Genomic DNA, 23,086 nt, shown 5'->3' with positions numbered 1-23,086 from the left:
GAAAAAAAAAAAAAAACACAGAAAACGTAACACTGCTCCAATAGAACCCAGTGACTGCATTATTTTAACTCTTCAATATGGCTTGAATCAACCTATTATACACGTAAATCAGGAAATTTCCATCCACTTAAAAGTTTAATAATTATGAATATTTCGATGCTTAAACAGTAGGAAGTCTGCTCACACACACATATAAATAATATATATATATATATATATATATATATATATATATATATATATATATATATATATATATATATATATATATATATATAAAGACAAAATCGACGAAGGAAAGAAAAACAATGGAGTGCTGCGAGGCCTTTCGACTGTCGTCTTTTACTTAGCAGTCTGCTAATTAGAGGACGAGAGTCAAAAGGTCTCGCAGCACTCCATTGTTTCTTTTTCTTTCGTGGATTTTTTTTCTTTATTTATATATTAATCACGTTCCATATTTTCGTGATTCAGTTATACACACACACACACACACACACACACACATATATATATATATATATATATATATATATATATATATATATATATATATATATATATATATATATATATATAAAGAGAGGTGTGCTCTATGGTGTGTGGGGCAGGAGGGCAGTTGAAGGACTCCTGCTTAAATGCGGCTGCCAGTCATGAACTGGGTCTTTCGTCTTTAGGACTTCTCTTGGGTATTTCATCGACCCCATACAAATCAACGCTGCAATATCTATGGTCATCATCGCCAAATAGATAATGTGGTGTCCAGAGAATAAAAAACATAAAATTTCCAAGAAATTGATAAAATGGTAAAACTAAATTGACAATGCATTATAAATTTCAAGAAAACCATCTTCCTCTACGAACTTTAAAATATCCTTCAAGATCCCAGGAAAGAAGATAATTACCCTCTTCATCAGTGAACTCTGAGAGGAATCGATTTCTCAAGTTCCCTAGGTTGGGGCACTGAACCAGCGCAAAGTGCTACACAAAGATTGATGACAATAATACAAAATATAATTTCCCTTGAATGAATTCTTTGCACGGGAGAATTTTGATACAAACTAAGTGATGTAGAATACAATACAAAAATAAAAAAATATTTTATTCATCTAGAAAACAGAAATAGGGCAATAAAGACCATTCTATTAATTGGGAAATCAAGCTACAATAATTTTCTCATCAGATCTTCTAATGAATCCTGCCCTCCTCTTCTGGAAAGGACACTCCCCTTCAAGGGTGCCCTCAAAGAACTTGCCTCCCTAAGTAGCCTTTGGCCCTCACCAAGCCCACTTCCCAGCCTGGCAGGATACTGCCTTCCTCTGAGGAAGGAGCCTCTGGGTCGGACCCTTCTCTTCAAGGCTGCCCTCAAGAGACTGGTAAACTTTGGGGCTTTTGGGCCTGATCCTTGAAGTTCTTTGGCCCTCTCCAGGCCTGCTTCCCCAGCCTGAAAATATACCTGCCTTCCTTCGAGGAAGCAGCCTCTGGTTCGGACCCTTCCCTCCAAAGCTGCCCTCAAGAGACTGGTGAACCTTGGGATCTTTTGGACCCAATCCTTGAAGTTTTTGGGCCCTCTCCAGGCCTGCTTCCCCAGCCTGGCAGGATACCTGCCTTCCTCTGAGGAAGCAGCCTCTGGTTTGGACCCTTCCCATCAAGACTGTCCTCAAGAGACTGGCAAGCCTTGGGGGCTATTGGGCCTGACCCTTGAAGTTCTTGGGCCCTCTCCAGGCCCACTTCACCAGCCTGCCAGGATACCTGCCTTCCTCCGAGGAAGCAGCCTCTGGGTCGGACACTTCCCTTCAAGGCTGCCCTCAAGAGACTGGCAAGCCTTGGGGGCTTTTGGGCCTGATCCTTGAAGTTCTTGGGCCCTCTCCAGGCCTGCTTCCCCAGCCTAGCAGGATACCTGCCTTCCTCTGAGGGAGCAGCCTCTGGTTTGGACACTTCCCTTCAAGGCTGCCCTCAAGAGACTGTCGAGCCTTGGGGGTTTTTGGGCCCCACCCTTGAAGTTCTTGGGTCCTCTCCAAGCCTGCTTCCCCAGCCTGGCAGGATACCTGCCTTCCTCTGAAGAAGCAGCCTCTGGGTCGGACCCTTCCCTTCAAGGCTGCCCTCAAGAGACTGGCGAGCCTTGGGGGCTTTTGGACCTCATACTTGAAGTTTTTGGGTCCTCTCCAGGCCCACTTTCCCATTCTGGCAGGATACCTACCTTCCTCTGAGGAAGCAGCCTCTGGGTTGAACCCTTCCCTTCAAGGCTGCCCTCGAGAGTCTAGCGAGCCTTGGGAGTTTTTGGGCCCCATCCTTGAAGTTTTTGGGACCTCTCCAAGCCTGTTTCCCCAGCTTGGCAGGATACCTGCCTTCCTCTGGGGAAGTAGCCTCTGGGTTGAACCCTTCTCCTTCAAGGTTGCCCTCAAGAGACTGGCGAGCCTTGGGGGTTTTTGGGCCAGATCCTTAAAGTTTTTGGGCCCTCTCCAGGCCGTGTACCTTTTTGCGAAATGCAAACGAGTTGTTGCACCAAAGCACATGGCAATTGCATTATGTTTAAGATTACATTGCTCTGATCACGTATTGTTCTGATCGCATCCCATATGATTTTTTGTTTGAGTCATGTATGCCTTTTTGAGGGGAAAAGCACGTCTCAATTGATCATGCCATGTTTTGTAAGATTGCAGTTCAAAACGCTTTGCTCAGGAAGTGACGTCATCTTCCTTTTCTAGAATTTTCTTTTGTATCTTGTTCCCATAATGCCTTAATAATGACGTCATCTGATTCTCTAATTTCTTGCTGGAATACTAAAAATTTGTTCATTCTGATTTCTTGATAATTTAACACTGTATACTTGATTTAATTTTCATTTACTACAATTTTCTTTTCAAATCTTGAGTAATATTTTTGTGGTCATTGACATTAAACTTAGCTTTTGAGATCTGCATGTAGGAAAAGTGTATATATTAGTAATGGCGCCTATCAAAAGTGTGTTTTGTGAATCTCAAGCAGCTGCATTTCAGGTGATTTTGCAAAAGTTTTCACAAGGCTTGTGTAAGGTAAAGTGAATTTTATTTATTATTACCATGGTATAATAAGCTATATTAAAGGATTTTTGCCTTAGTGAAATTGTTTTTGTAAATCTTTTGTGTATTTTTGTGTGTTCTTATGTTTGCAATCTCTTAATTTTTTGCATTTTATATAGTGGTGATTTAACATTTATTTACTTAGCATTTTAAATATTTCTTGATAATTTAACACTGTATACTTGATTTAATGTTCATTACTAATATTTTCTTTTCCAATCTTGAGTAATTCTTGACAGTTTAAATTTTGCTTGATGAATTTAATTTCTTGATAAATTAACCTTTGTAGTTTAACTCAAGAATTAATTAAATTTTGTGTTGTTTTAAAGTAGTAGTAAATTTTTTTCAGATTGAAAATTTTAATTATAAATTTTGAATTTAAAAATAAATTTTTGAATTTAAAATTTTTAAAAACAGTTTTTCAGTTATTGACCACCAGTGAACTTGATTAATTGCATGCATAAGGCAAAGTGATAAACATGTTTTGTTCCTTTAGTTTTGCTGAAGTGAATTAAGACCAGGGAAACAGTTAAATTTGTTTGATGGAGTGATGCCCTTTTACTCTAGTATATTTCTTGTTTAATTGTTGATACCTCACATTTATTTTGATAAACTTAGTTTGATTTTTCACGTGATTAATAAGCTTTTTAAGGGACCACTGTTACCTTTAGGGTACTCAGTCGTAATTCTATTGTTATGAGAGTTCAGGTATCTGGCTGCGGTGAGGTAAAATTTTGAATTCTATTATTAGTTGTGTAATAACCATGTACTTGGAACACTTCATGACAACATATATATATATATATATATATATATATATGTGTATATATATATATATATATATATATATATATATATATATATATATATATATATATATATATAATGCATTTTTTTTTAGGAAATGATTGCGAAAAGTAGAATTTTCGTATATATAGGACGTGTTCTATTATTTTCAAATAACAATGCCACTAGTCCTGATTATAAGAGCACGTAATTTCTTTGTTGCAATTTTATTGCAAAAAGAGACATCCTGTGAAAGATGATACTTTTATATTCTTCTAAATTTACAACAAAGGAAAAGGGGTGAATGAGAATAATCAAATATAAATAAAAGATGTTATGCGAAATTTTTAGTTCTTGTTTGAGAGATGTCTCATTTTCGTTGTAAACAAAACTACAAAATGCATTTTCACTTGCGTGCAAATAGATGTTTAAATTCGCATTCGCATTCGAGTCGATTTGTAAATGTCTTATATTTATAACAATGACGCAATAACCTTTTATAGTTCATACATCAAAAGTTTTTTCCTGATACAAAAGTATTGAGCATGTTTCTTGAATTACGCGTACGTTAGATATTTTTTACTACTAACTTCACATTCTATTAATAGCAACTGAAGATTATAGGAGTATATCTTTAGGTTCTTTCTGGAAAGCCTGGATATTTCTCTTCTATCTCTTAAATTATGCGTAGGTAAGATATTTGTATTAATGACTTCACATTCTATTAATAGTAACAAGATTATAGGAGTATCTTCGGATCTTTCTGGAAATCCTGGAATTTTCTCTTCTCTTCTGTAGGAGAAATTTGACAACCACGACGATACTTGCTCCCTATATAGGGGTCTAGCTAGCGTTTCTATTAATGACTTCACAATCTATTAATAGCAACTCAAGATAAAAAATATCTTATTCTATCAATAGAAACTCAAGATTACGGCAGTATCTTCTTGTTCTTTCTGGAAATTTCTTTCTCCTTCTGCAGGAGAGAGAAAGATTTGACAACCACGACGATGCTTGCTTACTTGCTTCATATGAAGGGGCTAGCGGCCGAGCCTAACCGGCCTCGTGCTCTAGAATTTTCGTCTCGGTCTCAGTGTGTCAGTGGCAGCGGTTCGCTCCCAATGTCCATTTTGTCAGTGTGAACCGAGCGGGGTTGTTGTTGGCACATTCGGTTCCCTTCCTGTGTTATTTTCCGACCGAGTTCTCGTTTTAGTACGTTTGTTGCATACTGTAGTGACATTCAGTGATTCAACATGTCTGTTATCGGCATTGACTTCGGCAATGATTGTTGTTATATCGCCGTTGCGAGACAAGGTGGCATTGAAACCATTGCAAACGACTACTCTCTGCGGCAGACTCCGTAAGTGTTTTCTTTTTTATTTACAGTTTTTAGCTACCGCAGGTACCGTGAGACTATCGAAGGATGGTTTTCAATTATAGGGAACAAGGCAGGTGTGAAATACGGCTGATCGAATGTTGGGAGAGGCTCCACGTTTTGGGTATATTGCGTAATATGGGCGGTGGGGAAAGGTGGATGGTTTTGTATTTTAGGCCAGCTAACCTAGGCATGGCTAGGATGACGGGGGCTAGTTTGTTCTTTTGCTAGTAAGATAGCCTTTAACCCTCGGTTAATGTTGATTTGTACGTTAAATATACATAATTTTCTAGTACATAAATTCTACTAATACCCCGCAAAGGTGTCTTGGCTACTCCCCCCCAAGTCCTACCTTTTCCTATTAGCTTACGTAGGCCTTGCTTTTATTTGGTTTATCGTATGAGACTGGGTTGCCTCATTTATGTTATCAGTTACAGACAGGAATGCATTTGTGTACTTGTAGTGGCATCATTTATATATTCTCAACTCCTAAATGGGCCTCAGCTAGACCCAGCTACGATGCTCTTGGAATGTCTGGTAGCCCGACTGAGCTCAGATGTGTTTGATGTTTTAACTGCTTAGATAATTTAGGCTAATGGTTTGGAAACTCGTGCTCAGTCAGCCAGTTGTCTCCCACTTTCACTTTGTTCACTTGGTTTGGTTTCATGTACAGCCCTCCACATGGATAATTCCCTCCCTGGCGGGCCCTTGTACGTTTTCAAAATAAGGTGCATCTTATATTTTATAATTAACCTTTCAGTGTTTTCTCGTCAGTTTCATAGCCCCTGCAGAATATGAGTCTTTAGTTCTTTTTTAAAACTTGCTTTTTTCTTGTATTATATTGCATAGAAGATTAAGCCATGATCCGTATTATTTTTCACTTTTGACACATTATATACTGTGCACTTATTGCCATCATATGTTTTATGTTTAGTATCACTATGACCTTTCTTTACACAATTTTTACACCAGTAGATTATCCATTTCATATTCGAGTTGCCTCCATTAACATAACTACAGAGTGTTTAAGAAGGAGGCCCTCTCTAATCAATCCTTGCAGTAAGTCTGTGCAAAAGTTGTTCCTTTAGGGTATAATAGCAATTGGGGAATTCAAACATTTACAGCAGTTTATTATTGGGTAATTCTAGATTTGATAGTGCTGCTCGTCTTATTGCCCTAAGGCTAGGCCTAACTAAGCTAAGGCTAGGTCATACCATCCTGTTTTATAGGCCTAGCCCAGCTTGAACTTGGATGTGGTGGCTCAGCCTCTCTGGTTTAATAAGTTTTTTTTTTTGTGTTTAGGGTCTTGATGAAAAGCTTTCTCTTTGAAATTAATGATTATGTCAAAGCTGTTCATTAGTAATTAGGCCAGTCTTATCTATTTATTTGATGGATAGGCTAGTTTACTTGGAACATTCATATTAGGCTATGTAGACAGTGTTGCCTAACTGTTTTTGAGTAGGCTATGACAAAGCACTATAACCTTATTGGCCTGCCTAATCACCTTCAGTTGATTTGTTATTATTAGAATAAATTATAATTTAGACAAATGGGTGTATGCTGAGCCAAAGCTTTCCTGTTTATATGCATTATAGACGTGGATTTGTTTTGGTCTTTATTTAATGCTAAAATTTATGGACAAAATAATAGCATCTTTACAAAATTAAAGGAGTTAAATAGTCCTTCACTGTATAAAGGAGTTCTACAATCAACTTATTTTATAATAGCTCATAAGTGGTAAAATCTTAACATACAAGGCAGCACATGATTATCTGAATTGTCCAAAATGCTTAAGCCATTCTGGAACAATTATTCACCTTGAAATGTTGAATAGTTTACCAGATAGTCAGCCTATAAACAGTTATATTTTACACAGACTACTTTAAGCACTGTTGGAAATGGCAGATGACGGCAAATGTGGTATTCTGGTCTTACTTGATCTTGGTGAAGCCTTTGATATTGTTGGAATTGTCGATAAATCCTTGAGTATTTGACAGACTTCTTGCTTGACAGGAAGTAGCCTATATACTATGTATAGATTGGAAACTCAGTTTAATCTTGAAGAACCATTGAGGAGTACCCTCAAGGAAGTGTGCTAGACCCCATCCCAGTTTACATGTATAACACTGGATTCTCAATGTATTACAGAGATCTGGGGTAAAGGTCAATCTATTTATGAAGGATACTGAATTTCATTTTTCCATAAAGAGTTTAAGAGAACTGAAAATGTAACTTTATGTTGGTGAGGTGGAAAAGTAATAATGGGTGATATGTATTTGGCTGAATTTATATAGTAAACCTGTTCTGATAATTTTGTAGTTAAGCTGCTATACTTTAATTTTCCTTAGTACTCAGATAAGTAATGTTGTAAGAGTTACTGGCCATCCTCTAATTGACTATATTGTGAAATATTGTCCTTTCAAGATTAGTTTTAAGTGATAACTTATTAATAACTTATGACTTGGTGTGTTATTAATAGAGAGTCAAATATTGGAGCTGGTTTGTAAAAAAAAAAAAACCAAACAAACAGAGATACAATTTCAGAAACAGCGAAGTAGCTAGTTAAGTAGTGCAGCAAGATTAATAAATGTTGCACCTCTGGATCATTAACAGTTGAGACTTTTTTTTTCCTTTCTTTGGCAGAACATTGTAATTGTCTAATTGTCAGTTGCTTCCTCTGCCTTTTGAGTTTGTTGTGCACCTGCAATAGCAGTGACATTGCCTCAGACATGTATGTCACTTTTATGCTCCTTTCCAAAGAAGGATTGTGATCCTTGATTCCTTTGGCTGTCTGAATTTTGCTGAACATTGTTCGTTTTTTCCAGTATCTATCTGGGAGGCTCAGCTCCACTTTCCTATTTGTGTTCATCATCTGATGTAGATAACTTGAATAGATCTTCCAGCCCCTTGTTTGTCAGCTCGACATCCTCTTCAAGATGCTAAACGACATCATCAATCGTGTCCCCTATTCCATTGTCACCAAATTGTCTTGCCAAATGGATGATCCTCTACACCCTGTTGTTGATAGCCAGGAAGGCCTTAAAGTCATTCACAGCCTCTCTCCACAGATGTTTCCAGCAACCATTCACCATTTCTGGTTTCAGTGTGTTCTTTTTTCCCTGGATAAATGTTAATGCATCTGCAATGGTGAATGCTTTTCAGCTTCCGTAATGTTCCTGTTGGGGTGGGCATCAATAGCTCAACAGACCATGTCAGAGACCTGCTGAGTGTAGGCAGCTGTGACACAGTGAATGATGCCTTGGTTGAGAGGCTGGAGAAGCATGGACATGGGAGGCAGAATCATGCCCTGCAAATTTGAGTGTTTACTTCAGTTGATTGAGGGTGGCCAGGCATTATAATCAAAAGGACTTAGGGTAGTTAGCAGAGTAGGTAGAACGGGCTATGTGTTGGTAATTTCGCCTCCTAGAGAAAGAGTCCACAGAATCAAAGTTACTCTGTGCTCTAAACCACTTGGAAAGCAACTTACCTAGTTAATTTCTGTCTTTGCAGATCAACAATTTTTTCCATGAAAAGTATCATTTCCTAAGTACCCAGTTAACATGAATGGTGTCACGCAGCACTGCTCTCCCATTGTGTGTTGTCCTGACTGCCCTGAATTCAGGTCAAGTGTAATTTAAACCTAGCCAGTCATGTGCCAAGTTGACTTAGGCCTACTGATTGTTTTAAATCCAGCCGACCACAAGAAGTCCAGATGCAGCCATTCTTTCCTGTTACATCTTCCAAAGTGGAAGCACATGATGTGAGTTCACTGTTATACGTGATGAATTTGACGCTATAAAAACAGTATATGAAGGGTGTTTCATGTAAAATTCTGCCATTTTCTAAAATTAAGTATGTCCACCTGCTCTAGAGCATTTTACCATCCCAACTGAATACAAGACTGATTCTAGCACTTAATGATCAAACCCTAAACACTTGAAAAAGGCCAAAAACAAATCCAAGTATGGTAAGCAGTGTAGATGTCATTGTAGATTCATTAGTATAATGAAACTCAAGAATTTGAAACTTCATACTTCCAAACTATGTTTTTATATCAGTCTTTTCTTACTGATAGAATTGTTTGAAGACTATACAAACCTTGATGAGTATTGCTTCTGGTCATTTGATTTTCATTGTCACCATAACATTTTCCATGCAGTCATTCGTAATGAGTGCCAGTGGGCTGTACCTTTCTCATGAATTAGAGATATTATAGTACTTTTGCAAATACATTATATATATACCTAAAGGTATATATAGGTATATTTATGGTCATTTATCTCTGCTTAGGCAGATTGATTAGTGTTGTATCTGTTAATTATTGCATTCCTGTGCTCTTGTTCACCCTGTGCCGTTTTTGTAACACATTTAGTTTTAATTTCACTTTGGTTTTTCACTTAGTTCCCCTAATTCCAACACTATAAGATTGCATTTTTCCCACAGTTCCTGAACGCTCATTTTCAGAAGACTGCTTCAGCTATATTACAAGAGTCAAACATAGTGAATACTCTGGATTCCTCTCTATTTTACGTTACATCATGGCCTATTTAATACCCGTGAATATAATAGCATTAAATGACTGGCCAGATTTATGCTTGCTGATCTTCATGATAATCTCTGGTACTCCAGAGATTTACCCCATGCTGATGCAGACTTTTTTTTTTATATTTTATAAATAGTAAGGGTTCCTTGTAGATTTTTACCTCATTCTGAAACAGGCTTTCTCCTTGTTTGATCATATACATTTTTTTTTTTTTTTGTAAGATTAATTTAGGCCTGTTGGAACATGAAAAGTATTGAGGAGTTCGTGTCTTATTGTTAGTTATGTGGGCTTTTGATATTTTTTATGGCCTTGCAAAGCTGTGTTGTAGAATGCAGGCCATTGTGATTTACAGTGTTTTGATCATGATTAAGATACAGTTGCATGTCATTGCATAGTGGCAATGGGGCTCAAAATGTTACTGTGAACATGAAGTGTGTCAAGTTGGTGCCTGCCCAGCTGCTGACCGGACCTGACCCTAGAGTAATCCTGTACAGTGCATGATGTACCCTGTTGTAATGAGAAATACTATTACAAGTAAGCCTGCTAAAGTGTAATGTACTAAAAGTACTTCATATGAGTATCTCATGAAAGCATGTAGACCTGGACTTAGGGCAAGGTAGCAGGTTAGATTTTTGAAGATTTTAGAAGCCTCATCCTTCACCTATACATGTACTGCATTCCCCATACTTACAACAAAAAATATCAGGAGTGAATGTGAATCATGGATAGTGAACTACAGTTACTAGGGGAGGAATAGGCAAACTCTTTACTTAGCTGGTGTAAGTACATGAATATGGTGTGAAGTGTGGTGGTAGGAAATAGGAATAGTCATGTTGACTCGAAAATTAGAAATTTCAGAAAACTATGCATATAAGTAATCATATAACTTCAGAAATTCAAGTAGAAATACAGTGCATTACTACCGTATTCTTCTTGCATTTAAATACATTATCTATTTATCTTTATTAATTTATTTTTTCGTATTTGATAAGTGGGATATCTTCATTCTGTATTTCCCCTTACTCCTCTTACTACTACTTAATGTACACCATATTCTTTGGAAGCTTGAATTTCAAGTCAGTGGCCCCTCTGGGCCCGTTCCATATGAATAGACTTCATCTACTGAATAATAATAATAATAATAAAAATAATATAAATTATGTAAATGAATATTGAGTAATACCGTGATCATTCACACAAATATATCCCAAGGAGTGCAAATAAGTCCAAAATGGTTAGGTTAGCCAAGATTATGCTGCTTCTAGGCTACTTGCAAAATCCTATAGGCTTGGGCTAGCTTATAAAACTATACGTTAACTTTTGAAATTATATGGAATACAGAGAAATAAGAATGATTCATGTCGATATGTAATTGTGTACAAGAATAAAACCAAACGTATGGTACTTCGGTAGGTTAAGTGTGCCGTTCAAAAGTTGTCTCCGCGTAGCCCACTAAGACTACTGTACATGTTTATGATCAAATAACACTGTAAACACAAGACAACCAGCGAATGAATATTGCGTGTGTAAAAGTGTAGCAAGACTATGAAAACAACAAGTTACCAGTTAGTTGAATGTTCGTGCACATATAAGTGTGTTGCAAGCACACTTCACTTTTCGCAAGACTTACATGTTACAGTATTTATACTGTATTCACATATGGTAGTCAGTTAAATCTAATATTATTCACATGCATTCTACAGTTAAATCCAATATTAGTCACATGCACTCTACAGTTAAATCTAATATTAGTGACATGTACTCTTGTATAGTTACTCAAAAAAATCCTGAATGAAGAGTAGCAAATATGGAATAGGCCACATACAGAGAACTTGAATGAACACACCATACAATGTTCATTTTAGTGCAGAACCATTTACACTGTAGAGCACAGGAGACAAGTAACCGCAGTTGAGACTTAAATACTGTAGTTTGTGTGCGTATTTTATCATCACACACTCTGACACCTGATGCGCTTATATAGCTGACCTGTTTCTTGTCCACCACCGCCCATCAATAAGCCAATCGGCATGCCATTGTTATCAAGTCAGTACGCATGCGTGTAATGCTTAGCTAATTTACCTGAATAAGTAGACTCACCAAAGTCAAATTTTGTCTCCAGTTCAGACGGCTCGATCATTGCTTCACATATTCATCCCCATCTGAGTCTTTGTTCGCTCTTAATCCTGTTAGGCTAAGTACATATACACATTTGCACTGAGAATGGTGTAGTGTAGGGCGTAGTGCGGATGATCGAGGAATTGTTTTATTTCCTGATGCCTATTTCATGGATTTTAAGCCCTCGTGAGCTTTCGTTAGTTAACGTGAAATGAGATCAATTTGTTCCTGCCCTTAGCAATGTCGGTGACATGAAACGGCCCACTCCCACTCAAGTTGATGTTATCGTTTTTTATGCACGTTCCGAGTGGGCTAGAAATCACGTTACTGCACCGGTGCCTCTATCCTTTTCAATACAGTAAATAGCTAGGCTGTTCTCATTCCAGGATGTTGGTTGCTAGCTTATACGCGTTGTCCTTTTTGACGCAACATGTAAATATACATTGAGCCACGTTTCCTGAAAGTAGCTGCTGTTCCAAAATTAAGGGCTTTCCCAATTGTCACCAAACATTATTTTGTGGATATAGTTTTAACTTAATGGCACATTCAAAGCTTTTTTTTTTTGTCTATCAAATGATTATGTATGTGCTTATTTGTGGCCGTGTTAAAAAATGCTATCCTAAAAAATAGGGTAAGGCTTTATCTTGTTTTTTTTTTTGTCACACTAATTACAATTGCTGTTGAGTACTTTTTGCCACAGGAATTTCGATGCGCATGGCGTCAAGTCAAAACTTATAGTATGGTAACTTATTGTATGGTATATTCTTGTCAAGTGTTTACATGTTTGCCGAAGCAGTTTTACTGACAGCGTTATCAGCAGTTTATATCCCGGCCTATGTAGTCTTATCTCCGTCTCCGCCCCTCTCCTCACTCAGAATTCTGCCAATTGACATTTTAGGCATTTTTCTCCATACCTACTGTGTGGTTTCTTACACAAGCCAGTGTCATGAATCGTCAAGTTTTCTTGGCTAATCGTAGCCCAGTCGTTAAGACATTTATACATCTTTTTACTGTTTTGGCAGCTGTTGGAATATCGTAATAGTTTCTTGGTGAATCATACACTATCATGGCATGTTAGTATACAAGAATCAAAGTTTTGGTGTCAGTATTGTTTCTGAGTCTAGCTCAACTTGCTACGACTTTTGTTTCTGGTACATCAACGTGAACATTCGCTCCGAATTCCAAGGTGATTGGTGGAACGGTTGCTAAGGTGATAGTTTTAAAATTAAAATTGTATGTGACATTTGAATTCCAGTGTAATTTTTCTAAACATCGTAAAACATTACCCCAAGATTGTACAGGATTTCTTTCTCTGTTTATTAATCTTGGATCCGGCGGGAGTCAACTGTAGGCTACTTACTGCGACAGTCCCCAGCGTTTATGGAGATGAAGTGGACGAAGGGAATGTTGAGAAACTGTTTTGTCAAGTGTGACTGATCTGCAGCATGTAGGTCATATTTCCAACAGCAGGCTTATAAGGGAAGGCTCCTTGGAATTTTGTAAAGAAAAAAAAAACCCTGTAACATCCCAGTAGTCAATTTATATGTTAAGAACTGACTGACTGACGGTGTTCTAATCTCTCTCTCTCTCTCTCTCTCTCTCTCTCTCTCTCTCTCTCTCTCACACACACACACACACACACACACACACACACACACACACACACACACACACACACACACACACACAGCAAGCGATAGTTGCGTATGTTTACTATTATTACCCCCCCTTTTTTTTGCAAAAGAAATGGTTTTATTCAAACTTCATATTGAAATGGTGTGTCAAACTTGATAAGTTCCTTGCGGCTTAGTTGCATTCATTTTTCCATATTTATCGGCCGTCCAAGTTTTTATCGAGGCGATCAAACTTGGTTTTTATCAAGTGTTTGCGTCCTCAATTGTATTAAATGAATAAAACCGTGTTGGTTATGCAGTAGTTTTATGTGACTATAAACTTCATTGACATTCTAATAATGACACGAAACGGACAGATGAGTGCGTAATGGGTTTCTTTCCCCGTGAAATATCCAGCGATTAACTCTTGACCAATTGTTGACATCGGGCTAGAATAAATTACGGCGTTGTTACCTACGATTACAGAAATTTCCAGCATTGCGAACGTTTGCGTAACTTAAATTATTGTGGTTTTGCAACGTTTCAGTGTACGAAGCCTCGCGCACGGAATAGTATTTCATTTAGGCCTTTCTCTGTATATTGAAACATATTTGCTGTAGACATTTTGTCAGTGCGGAACAGGAAGAAAAGAAGTTGAATGTTTGTTAAAAGACAGTGCATAGCCTAATTCTGAATACCGGTTGGATGTGGAGAACAGCAGACATGTTGGAATTTACATTACCACACATATTTGTTGCTATTTTAAAATTCCCTAAAGTCTCCCTCGTCTTAACAGCCTTCCCTTTAGGAATACTTAAAGCTTACAAATTGACAGTTCGTATATACCAAACGCATTGCGAATGAAAAGCAGATGCAAGGAATTCATTATTACTATAATATATTTGGTAGTTGGTTTCGCAGATCCTACTATTGTTTTCGTGGAAAATGTCCCTAGACAGTGAAGTCTGGAGATTGCCACTATAATACCGACTATGCATCTGTGTAGGTTTATGAAGTAGGTTGCAATAGATAGGTTTCTTTCCATACCGGTTCCGCCCCTCTTCACTCAGCAATTACAGGGTGAATTCGGCAGGGACTGATGTCATGGTTCTATGTAAAGCAGTTCCTCCCTTTAAATTTTTTCCCCCGAGGCAATTTCCTGCATACCTAGTGGGTGTATTAGAAGTTTTTGTTGGTGGCTGACATGGGCTACTTAAAACATGACATTGAGGAGGTCGTTGGACAGAACTGATTATGGCAATACTTTATAGGGTTTCTACTTTAAGGTTACCTTTTTTCCAGCCAGAGTACATGGTACGGTTTTGGTAATGAACGAACTTTCTCTCTCTCTCTCTCTCTCTCTCTCTCTCTCTCTCTCTCTCTCTCTCTCTCTCTCTCTCTCTCTCTCAAATCGTAGTGCTTATGTAACATGTCATGCACTTTTGTCTGCCATTTTAAAATTTATCACATTTTGTCTACCGACATTTCTTACGTGGTTCATACAGAGAGAGAGAGAGCGTGCATATTAATGCATAACGTATGCTGCACAGTTGTTTGTTGAAAACCCCAGCTATGTAGAAAGGCTCGAGTATATGCAGACTTTTTGCTAATTGACGCGATTATGTATGTTGTAATACAAACATGTGCGCACGTAGAGACAAGAGACAGAGAGAGTTGAAAGTACTGGGAAGATTTGTCAAGGTAACTGGTCTTGGAATCATATATGAAACTTCCAACATGTTTCGTCATTTGTCTGTCATGTGTAAATAGCGAGGGATCTCAGCCTCGTCACCCGATGTTTTCACATTCCTCAATGTTAAAGTTGTTATATTAATTGATTGCAGATTATGAGGTGTTACCGTCTTTGCCAAATACGGCCAGTTGCTCTTGCTCGCAAATATCCATGACTCACGTCTCTCTCTCTCTCTCTCTCTCTCTCTCTCTCTCTCTCTCTCTCTCTCTCTCTCTCTCTCTCTCTCTCTCAGCTGCCGCCTTTAACGAGATACCTACCTCCTTTTATCTTTTGCACCAAGAGTTCATTCAACTTGTGTATTAGCGTAGGCTTGGTATTTCCTGGTACATGCACTGCTATTTTATTGAATGTATGTTCGGAATTGTGCATAATGAAATCAAACAATTTTCTAATTTTTGGTATTCAAAAGGTTTTTCATCTTCGAAAGTAAACGAGAGCAAAATGGGTGATCCATAAATGATTTCGAGGAAAGAAAAAGTGGAGAGAGATGCGATGTCTGCCTCGCCAGTTGGATGGTTCCTTATATAGGGGTTGAGGTAGATGACCACTGCCAAATTTTACTCCCCCTGAATGCTGTCGCTCGTGGGAGTTGAGTCAACGGATTGATAGCGAGTTTCTAACTGATGCCGATGTGTTATTAGTTGAGAAAAAGTTGGGCTGAATTAATAGAAGGATGCTGTTTATTTTTCTTTAGATTAGTGTATATCGGTATACCAAACTGATATAACTGTATTGTTAATCAGATTTGGTAACAAAATAATGGTATTCAGAACTCCACCTGGATAATGTATTGTTCTTTGGGAGGATTGTTTTACGTAGCTGTCGAGTTATGTTGGTTTTTGTATCTAATGAAAGAAACATTGATGTGTATTTGCGAAGTTAGCAAATAGCTTTTTGTATCCCTAGGGTGCATTTGAAAGTTACAGTATGTAATATTACGTAGTGCATCAGGAGATATTATCGAGTAAATTTATTTAGAGAGTAATGAGGGTTAAACAGCTCATTTCATGTGTGTAAACTTCAACCAAACATTCGATAGGTTAAGGTCGTAGGTTGAAGTAGCTACTGTACTACACGTGGATCTCCTCGGCACTTTAACGTGGATTGTGAGGCGATCAGTGTTTGTAATTTACAGTTTACACTTTTATATCTTGGTTGAGTGCTGTGTTGTTGCGTGTCTGGTCGGTGTAAGCCAATAGAGTTAGTTTGCATGTTCTCTTAGTTGGTTGTCAACTTCGCCTGCCAACATTTAAAAAAAAAAAAAAAACTAGAATTTTGAAAGATAGTGTTTTATGCTATGAGGTCACAGCATCACTTGAAGTATAGCTTTTATGCCGTGAGGTCACAGCATCACTTGGATTATAGCTAAAAAAAAATGACTAGCATTTTGAAAGATAGTATTTTGTGCTGTGAGGTCACAACATCACTTGGAGGTCAAAGGTCAAAAAGGAATTTATTAAAGTGGATGTGCAAAGTGAAGTCAAGAGGTCAAAAAAAGAATTATATGCACCATAACTTTTGTAATATGTGAAATAGAAACGAAATATTGCCATGCACAATTCACTATAAGGCTAATGTGCAAAGTCAGGTAAAGGTCAAGGTTATATTTATAGATCAAAGCTCAAAAATGCTTTTAACCTTTGGCATGATTTTTTAATTGTGTGTGATATGGACACTTATTGTATATATACATCTACAATTCATTAAAAAGTAGAGTTGTTGAGGTCAAGATAATACTTAGACGTCAAAGATTAAAAAGGAATTTATTTTTTCCCAAAACTTTTGAAGTATATAAGATAGATACTTCATTTTGCATGCACAATAAGCAAATAAAGTCAGTGTACAAAGGTCATGGTCAAGGTCATGGCTGGAAATCAGAGGTGAAAAATTACTATGGGCTAAAATACAGTGTCTGTCTCACACAGTTCAATAGTTACAGCAAAGGTTAAATTCCTTGATGACCTTGACCTTTACCGCTACCACACTTTGAACACCAACTCTATTCTAAAATTATATACACCAAAAAGAAGTGTGGTTCCCACCATTCAGTAGTTAAGAGTTGCAAATAAGCTTTTAACTTAGGCCTAATTGTGCACCCACATATGAAGTGTGACTCTAATAGTTCGAACATTATTGCAAATGTTACATTTTTTTAATGTGACCTTTGCCATAATGTTCAAACTATTGGAGTCACACTTCTTGAGGGTACACAATAAATAATTTGTTCACGAGACTTACCTGTCAGATATATATATAGCTGTAATCTCCGAAGTCCGACAGAATTTCAAAATTCGCGGCACACGCAGTGGCCGATTAGGTGGTTAGTACACATTCCCGCCGCTGGGAGGCGGGCATCAGGAACCATTCCCATTTTCTATTCAGATTTTCTCTGTCGCCGGACTGTCAACACCTGTTGTCAGTTCCCTCGCCATTTGGATTTCGAAATTTGTTGTCACTTAAGTATTTTGGTTGTTTTTTGGTTTCGACTTCTGTCGTTCTTCAGGATTTAGCCACGACTTCTTCTAAATACGACAGGTCCCGCTTACGTATCGGCGAGTCGGGTCTCCTTCTTCCTCGCTCTCTTGACCCTCCAGCGGAGGAAGAAGAACCCCTTCCGTCAGAGCCTTCGGACGAAGAGAAACAAGCTTCTTCTTCTACTGATTATCAAACTCTGACTGTTTTGTTTAAGGATCTTTTTCCTGATACTTTTCAAACTTCAGCTCCTCGCTCTCCCCCTTCACAGTTGGCTTTGTCTCAAGCGAGAACAACTCCTGGTTTTCTTAAGATGAAGAAGTCCTTCTCTACCAAGAGGGCATTCAAGAAGGTTCAGGACTGGATGACTACGAGAAAAAACCAAGGAAAGTCTTCTTTCGCTTTGCCTCATTTACGTTTGTCCGGCAAAGCAGGCATGTGGTATGAGACAGGTGAAGATATTGGCTTGACAGTTCCCTCGACTTCTCAAGGAGACTTTGCTAGTCTTGTTGATGCCTCCAGAAGATCTCATTTGTCCTCTTCTAAGGTTTCTTGGACTCTTACAGTAATAGACCACCATCTTAAAGGACTCTTCAGGACTGTGGAAGTCTTTAACTTCTTGGACTGGTGTCTGGGAGTTTTGCACACGAAGGCTACTAGCCCGAGTTCCATTAGTCTGGGGGAGCTGTCCAGTGTACTGCGGTGCATGGACAGGGCCGTCAGGGATGGCTCTGAAGAACTTGCTTCGCAGTTTTCGTCGGCCCTTTTAAAGAAGAGGGCATTGTTTTGCTCTTTCTCGGCGAAGTCGGTTTCCCCTACACAGAAGGGAGAGCTACAGTTCGCTCCTTTCTCAAGCCATCTCTTTCCCCAGACCTTGGTTAAAGATATTGCTGCCAGCCTTCAAGAGAAGGCGACTCAAGACCTCCTTTCCAGGTCTTCTAAGCGTCCTTCAGCTCCATCATCGTCCTCTTCTTTTCCACAACAGGCTAAGAAGAAGCAGCTCTTTCGTGGAGGAGCCTCCACGGGGAGCTTCTCGAAACCCGCGCCTCGAGGGAGAGGTTTCCCTAGAGGCAAAGTCGCCTCCAAGAGAGGTGGCAAGTGACTCCTTTCACCTCCAGACACCAGTAGGAGCCAGGCTTCTTCATTTTGCCCAAGCCTGGAGAGAGAGAGAGGGGCAGACGCTTGGTCCCTTCAAGTAGTAGAGAGAGGCTACCTAATTCCTTTTCTGACTCTTCCTCCTTTGTCTCCAACCCCCAGAGATCTGTCTCCACATTACCATCCTGCCAAGCAGAAAATTCTGTTCGAACTTCTCGAACAGATGATCGAGAAGAGAGCAGTGGAGCAGGTCTTAGACACAAAATCCCCGGGGTTTTACAACAGACTGTTTCTAGTCCCGAAGCATTCAGGAGGTTGGAGACCCCCGTCTTGGACGTCAGCAGGCTGAACGACTTTGTCCTGAAGGACAAGTTCAAGATGGAGACGCCTCAATCAATATTAGGAGCCCTTCGTCCCGGGGATTGGATGGTATCGTTGGATCTCCAAGATGCCTACTTCCACGTTCCTGTTCATCCGCGTTCGATGAAGTATCTCCGGTTTGTCTTGGGGGCAAGACTTACCAGTTCAGGCTCTCTGCTTTGGACTCAGCACAGCCCGAGGGTGTTTACGCTTCTTATGAAGAACGTGGCGATGTGGTTGCACCTCTCGGGCGTCAGGATCTCTCTTTACCTGGGCGACTGGTTGATTAGTGCATCGTCAAAACAAAGGTATCTGGAGGACCTTCAGTTAACTCTGGAACTCGTGAAGTCCCTGGGACTTCTAGTCAATGGAAAAGTCACAGCTGATCCCCTCACAGTCCATTGTTTATCTGGGGATTCAGATGAATTCAGCGGCTTTTCTAGCGTCTCCATCGCAAGAACGGCAGTTTCAATGTTACGAAAAAGTCTCAGTCTTCTTGGAGAAGGAAACATGCTCGGTAAGGGAATGGATGAGTCTGCTGGGGACCATTTCCTCGCTGGAGAAGTTTGTTTCTCTGGGAAGACTGCATCTCAGGCCTCTTCAGTTCTTTCTTTTGGAGAACTGGCAAAACAAGGAAGACTTGGAAGAGGAATTGAGGATCCTTCCTTCCATCAAAAAGTGCCTGAAGTGGTGGCTCGATCCTGTGAAGTTGGGAAAAGGGATCTCCCTCAAGCTTCTGAGCCCCGACCTAGTGTTGTTTTTTCCGACGCATCATCAGCGGGTTGGGGGCAACACTGGGGGAAAAGAAGTGTCAGGAACCTGGAAAGGGGAACAGGTGTCCTGGCACATCAACATCAAAGAGTTGGCGGCGATCTTCTTAGCCCTCCAATTCTTCGAGGTCCAAGTTTCTGATCGTGTTGTTCAAGTGAACTCGGACAACACTTTGGCGTTAGCTTACCCTCAAGAAACAAGGCGGAACACACTCTCGTTCCCTGTTCGACCTTGCAAGAGAGATTCTCCTTTGGGCTCATGCTCGCAACATTTCAATCCTCACAAGATTTGTTGCAGGGGTCGAAAATGTTCGAGCAGACCTGCTCAGTCGGCGCCATCAACTTCTGCCAACGGAATGGACCCTTCATCAGGAGGTTTGCCAAGATCTCTGGAAACTTTGGGGTCGCCCTCTCGTGGATCTCTTCGCGACCTCAAGAACGGCGAGGCTCCCCCTCTACTGCTCCCCTGTACTCGACCCGGGGGCAGTGGCGATAGACGCTCTTCTCTGGGATTGGACGGGGATGGACGTATATGCCTTTCCCCCGTTCAAGATTCTGGGAGAAGTGATTCGCAAGTTCTCGGCCTCACAAGGAACAAGGAAGACTCTCATCGCCCGTTTTGGCCTTGAACCACTGGTTCTCGGAGATTCTCGTCTGGTTGGTAGACGTTCGAGGACCCTACCTATGAGAGCAGATCTGCTCAGACAACCCCACTTCGCGAGATATCATCAAAACCTCCCAGCTCTGAACCTGACTGCATTCAGACTATCGAAAAATTGGTCAGAGCGAGGCGGTTTTCTGGCCGAGTGGCACGGGCCATCGCTAGAGCCAGAAGAGCTTCCTCTATCGGAGTTTATCAAGCGAAGTGGGCAACCTTCAGAAGTTGGTGCAGCAAGAAGGGAATTTCCTCTTCCTCGACCACTGTGAGCCAGATCGCTGATTTCCTCCTTTATTTGAGAGAAAACTCAAGTTAGCAGTTCCGACAATCAAAGGTTATCGGAGCATGCTTTCTTCTGTTTTCAGACACAGAGGTCTGGATTTGTCTGACAATGAGGACCTCCACGATCTTTTGAGGTCTTTCGAGACGTCTAAGGTTCCTCGGCCAATTCCTCCTACTTGGAATTTGGACGTTGTGCTCAAGTTTTTAATGTCCAGTCCTTTTGAGCCTCTCCAATCTGCATCTTTTAGGGATGTTACTAGGAAGACGGTCTTCCTCACTGCTCTGGCGACGGCGAAGAGAGTGAGCGAAGTTCAGGCTATCAACTGTCATGTGGGCTTCAAGGGACACAATGCCGTCTGCTCTTTAACCCCTATGTTCTTGGCTAAGAACGAAAGGCCTTCTAATCCTTGGCCTAGATTTTTTGAAATTAAAGGTTTGACGGACCTTATTGGACAGGAACCTGAGAGAGTTCTATGTCCTGTTAGAGCTCTCAAGTATTACCTTAAAAGAACTCAGGACATTCGTGGTCCCTCGGATAACTTATGGTGTTCTGTGAGACAGCCAGTTAATCCCATGTCGAAGAATGCACTGGCATTCTTCATTAGGAATGTCATCAAGGAGGCACATTCTTGTTGTGACAACTCCAACTTCAAGTTGTTGAGAGTCAACGCCCACGAGGTGAGGGCGGTCGCTACTTCCATGGCGTTCCAGAAAAATATGGCACTCAGTGACATTCTCAGTGCCACATTTTTGCGAAGCGATTCGGTGTTTGCCTCACACTACTTGAGAGATGTTAAGGTAGCATACAAAAATTGCTTTTCGCTGGGACCATACATTGCTGCTTCAACAACCTTGGGGTCAGGGTGTAACTCTGCTCCTATCCTTTAATCCTGCTTAGGAAGGGTTTTTTAATTGTGGTTTTATGGTTGTTGGGTCGATTGATGGAGACAGTCTTCCCAATCCATTGCAGACTAATGTCTTAGTATTGGTTAGGTGGTTGGTATGCTCTTTTGTCCTTGTTGTATGGTCTATGATCTAGTCACATTGTGGTCACGCCCCCGTTGACAGATCATCTAGCAGTCGCCAGCTTTATAGGTCACTACCTCGCTGGGGTCTCTAGAAAAGCAGAAGCAGACTAGGTGGCAGTAACCACGCAGTCAGCTATGCTATCAGGTAAGGAACCAAAATAATTTTACCTTTAAATTTGTTTTCCCTAATTCATGGCTGTCTCTACCCCCAAAGGTGGTATTCAGCTATATATATATCTGACAGGTAAGTCTCAGAACAAAATGATATTTTAATGATAAAATAAAGTTTGTTCATACTTACCTGGCAGATATATATATTCTTATTGCCCTCCCTCCTCCCCTCAGGAGACAGTGGTGTTAGAAAATCTGAATAGAAAATGGGAATGGTTCCTGATGCCCGCCTCCCAGCGGCGGGAATGTGTACTAACCACCTAATCGGCCATTGCGTGTGCCGCGAATTTTGAAATTCTGTCGGACTTCGGAGATTACAGCTATATATATATCTGCCAGGTAAGTATGAACAAACTTTATTTTATCATTAAAATATCATGTTTATTTGCAAAGGGAGGGAAAGGTCTGGTCTGAACTTTTGAGCTGTGAAAACTACACTTTTGATTTGTGTACATAATTCACTAATTAAGTTGATGTGCAAAGTGAAGTAAAGGTCAAGGTCTGTAAGGAATTTAACTTTTGCCATAACTGTTGAACTGTGTGAGATAACTTTATTTTAGCCCATACTATTTACTAATGAAGTTTTCATGTGCAGAAAGGTGAGTATCAGATTATAGATAGGAATTTAACCTTTGATTTAACCTGGAATAAAGTAAGAAGTCACAGAAAGGATTATAAATGTATTTACAGAGTTGTGGGCTAAGATCACTGTTGAATAGTGCAAGTACCTTATTGGCTAATGTTCACAGGGGATACAATGAAGAAAAACTGCAGAAGATCTTGAAAACGGTTGAAGGGTTTACAAGAACTTGAAGAGAAGGTTATGACGGTTCATAAGAATCATGGTGATAGGACTGATTGTATGTATATATGGTCAGAGAATGGAAGCCATAGATTCTTGTAAGGACATTATTTAGGAATAAAGATTTTGGGTGATATTAGGATGAGACAAGAGTTAAAGTTGAAGAGTAAGTAAAGCAAAGAAGAAAGTGTTAGGAAGGAT

The 23,086-nt window shown here is 39.7% G+C and overlaps 1 protein-coding gene across 4 annotated transcripts in view; it reads left to right on the top strand.

The window, feature by feature from the left end:
* Window positions 1-4,869: 4,869 nt before the first annotated feature.
* Hsc70Cb (heat shock protein 70Cb) overlaps window positions 4,870-23,086 on the top strand; it is a 36,562-nt gene continuing 18,345 nt past the window's right edge. For 2 of the 4 annotated variants that reach the window (XM_067099366.1, XM_067099346.1), the window contains exon 1: window positions 8,731-8,980. In XM_067099366.1, the coding sequence (XP_066955467.1) occupies window positions 8,871-8,980 (110 nt within the window). In that variant the 5' untranslated portion in view covers window positions 8,731-8,870. Of the gene's footprint in view, window positions 5,206-8,730; window positions 8,981-23,086 lie in introns of those variants that run through there. The other 2 variants (XM_067099355.1, XM_067099376.1) reach the window with 2 other exon arrangements.

Source organism: Macrobrachium rosenbergii, chromosome 4 (assembly GCF_040412425.1).
Source record: "Macrobrachium rosenbergii isolate ZJJX-2024 chromosome 4, ASM4041242v1, whole genome shotgun sequence".
In the NCBI taxonomy this organism is placed as follows: Eukaryota; Metazoa; Arthropoda; class Malacostraca; order Decapoda; family Palaemonidae; genus Macrobrachium; species Macrobrachium rosenbergii.
This window is presented reverse-complemented; position numbering and strand designations above follow the sequence as displayed.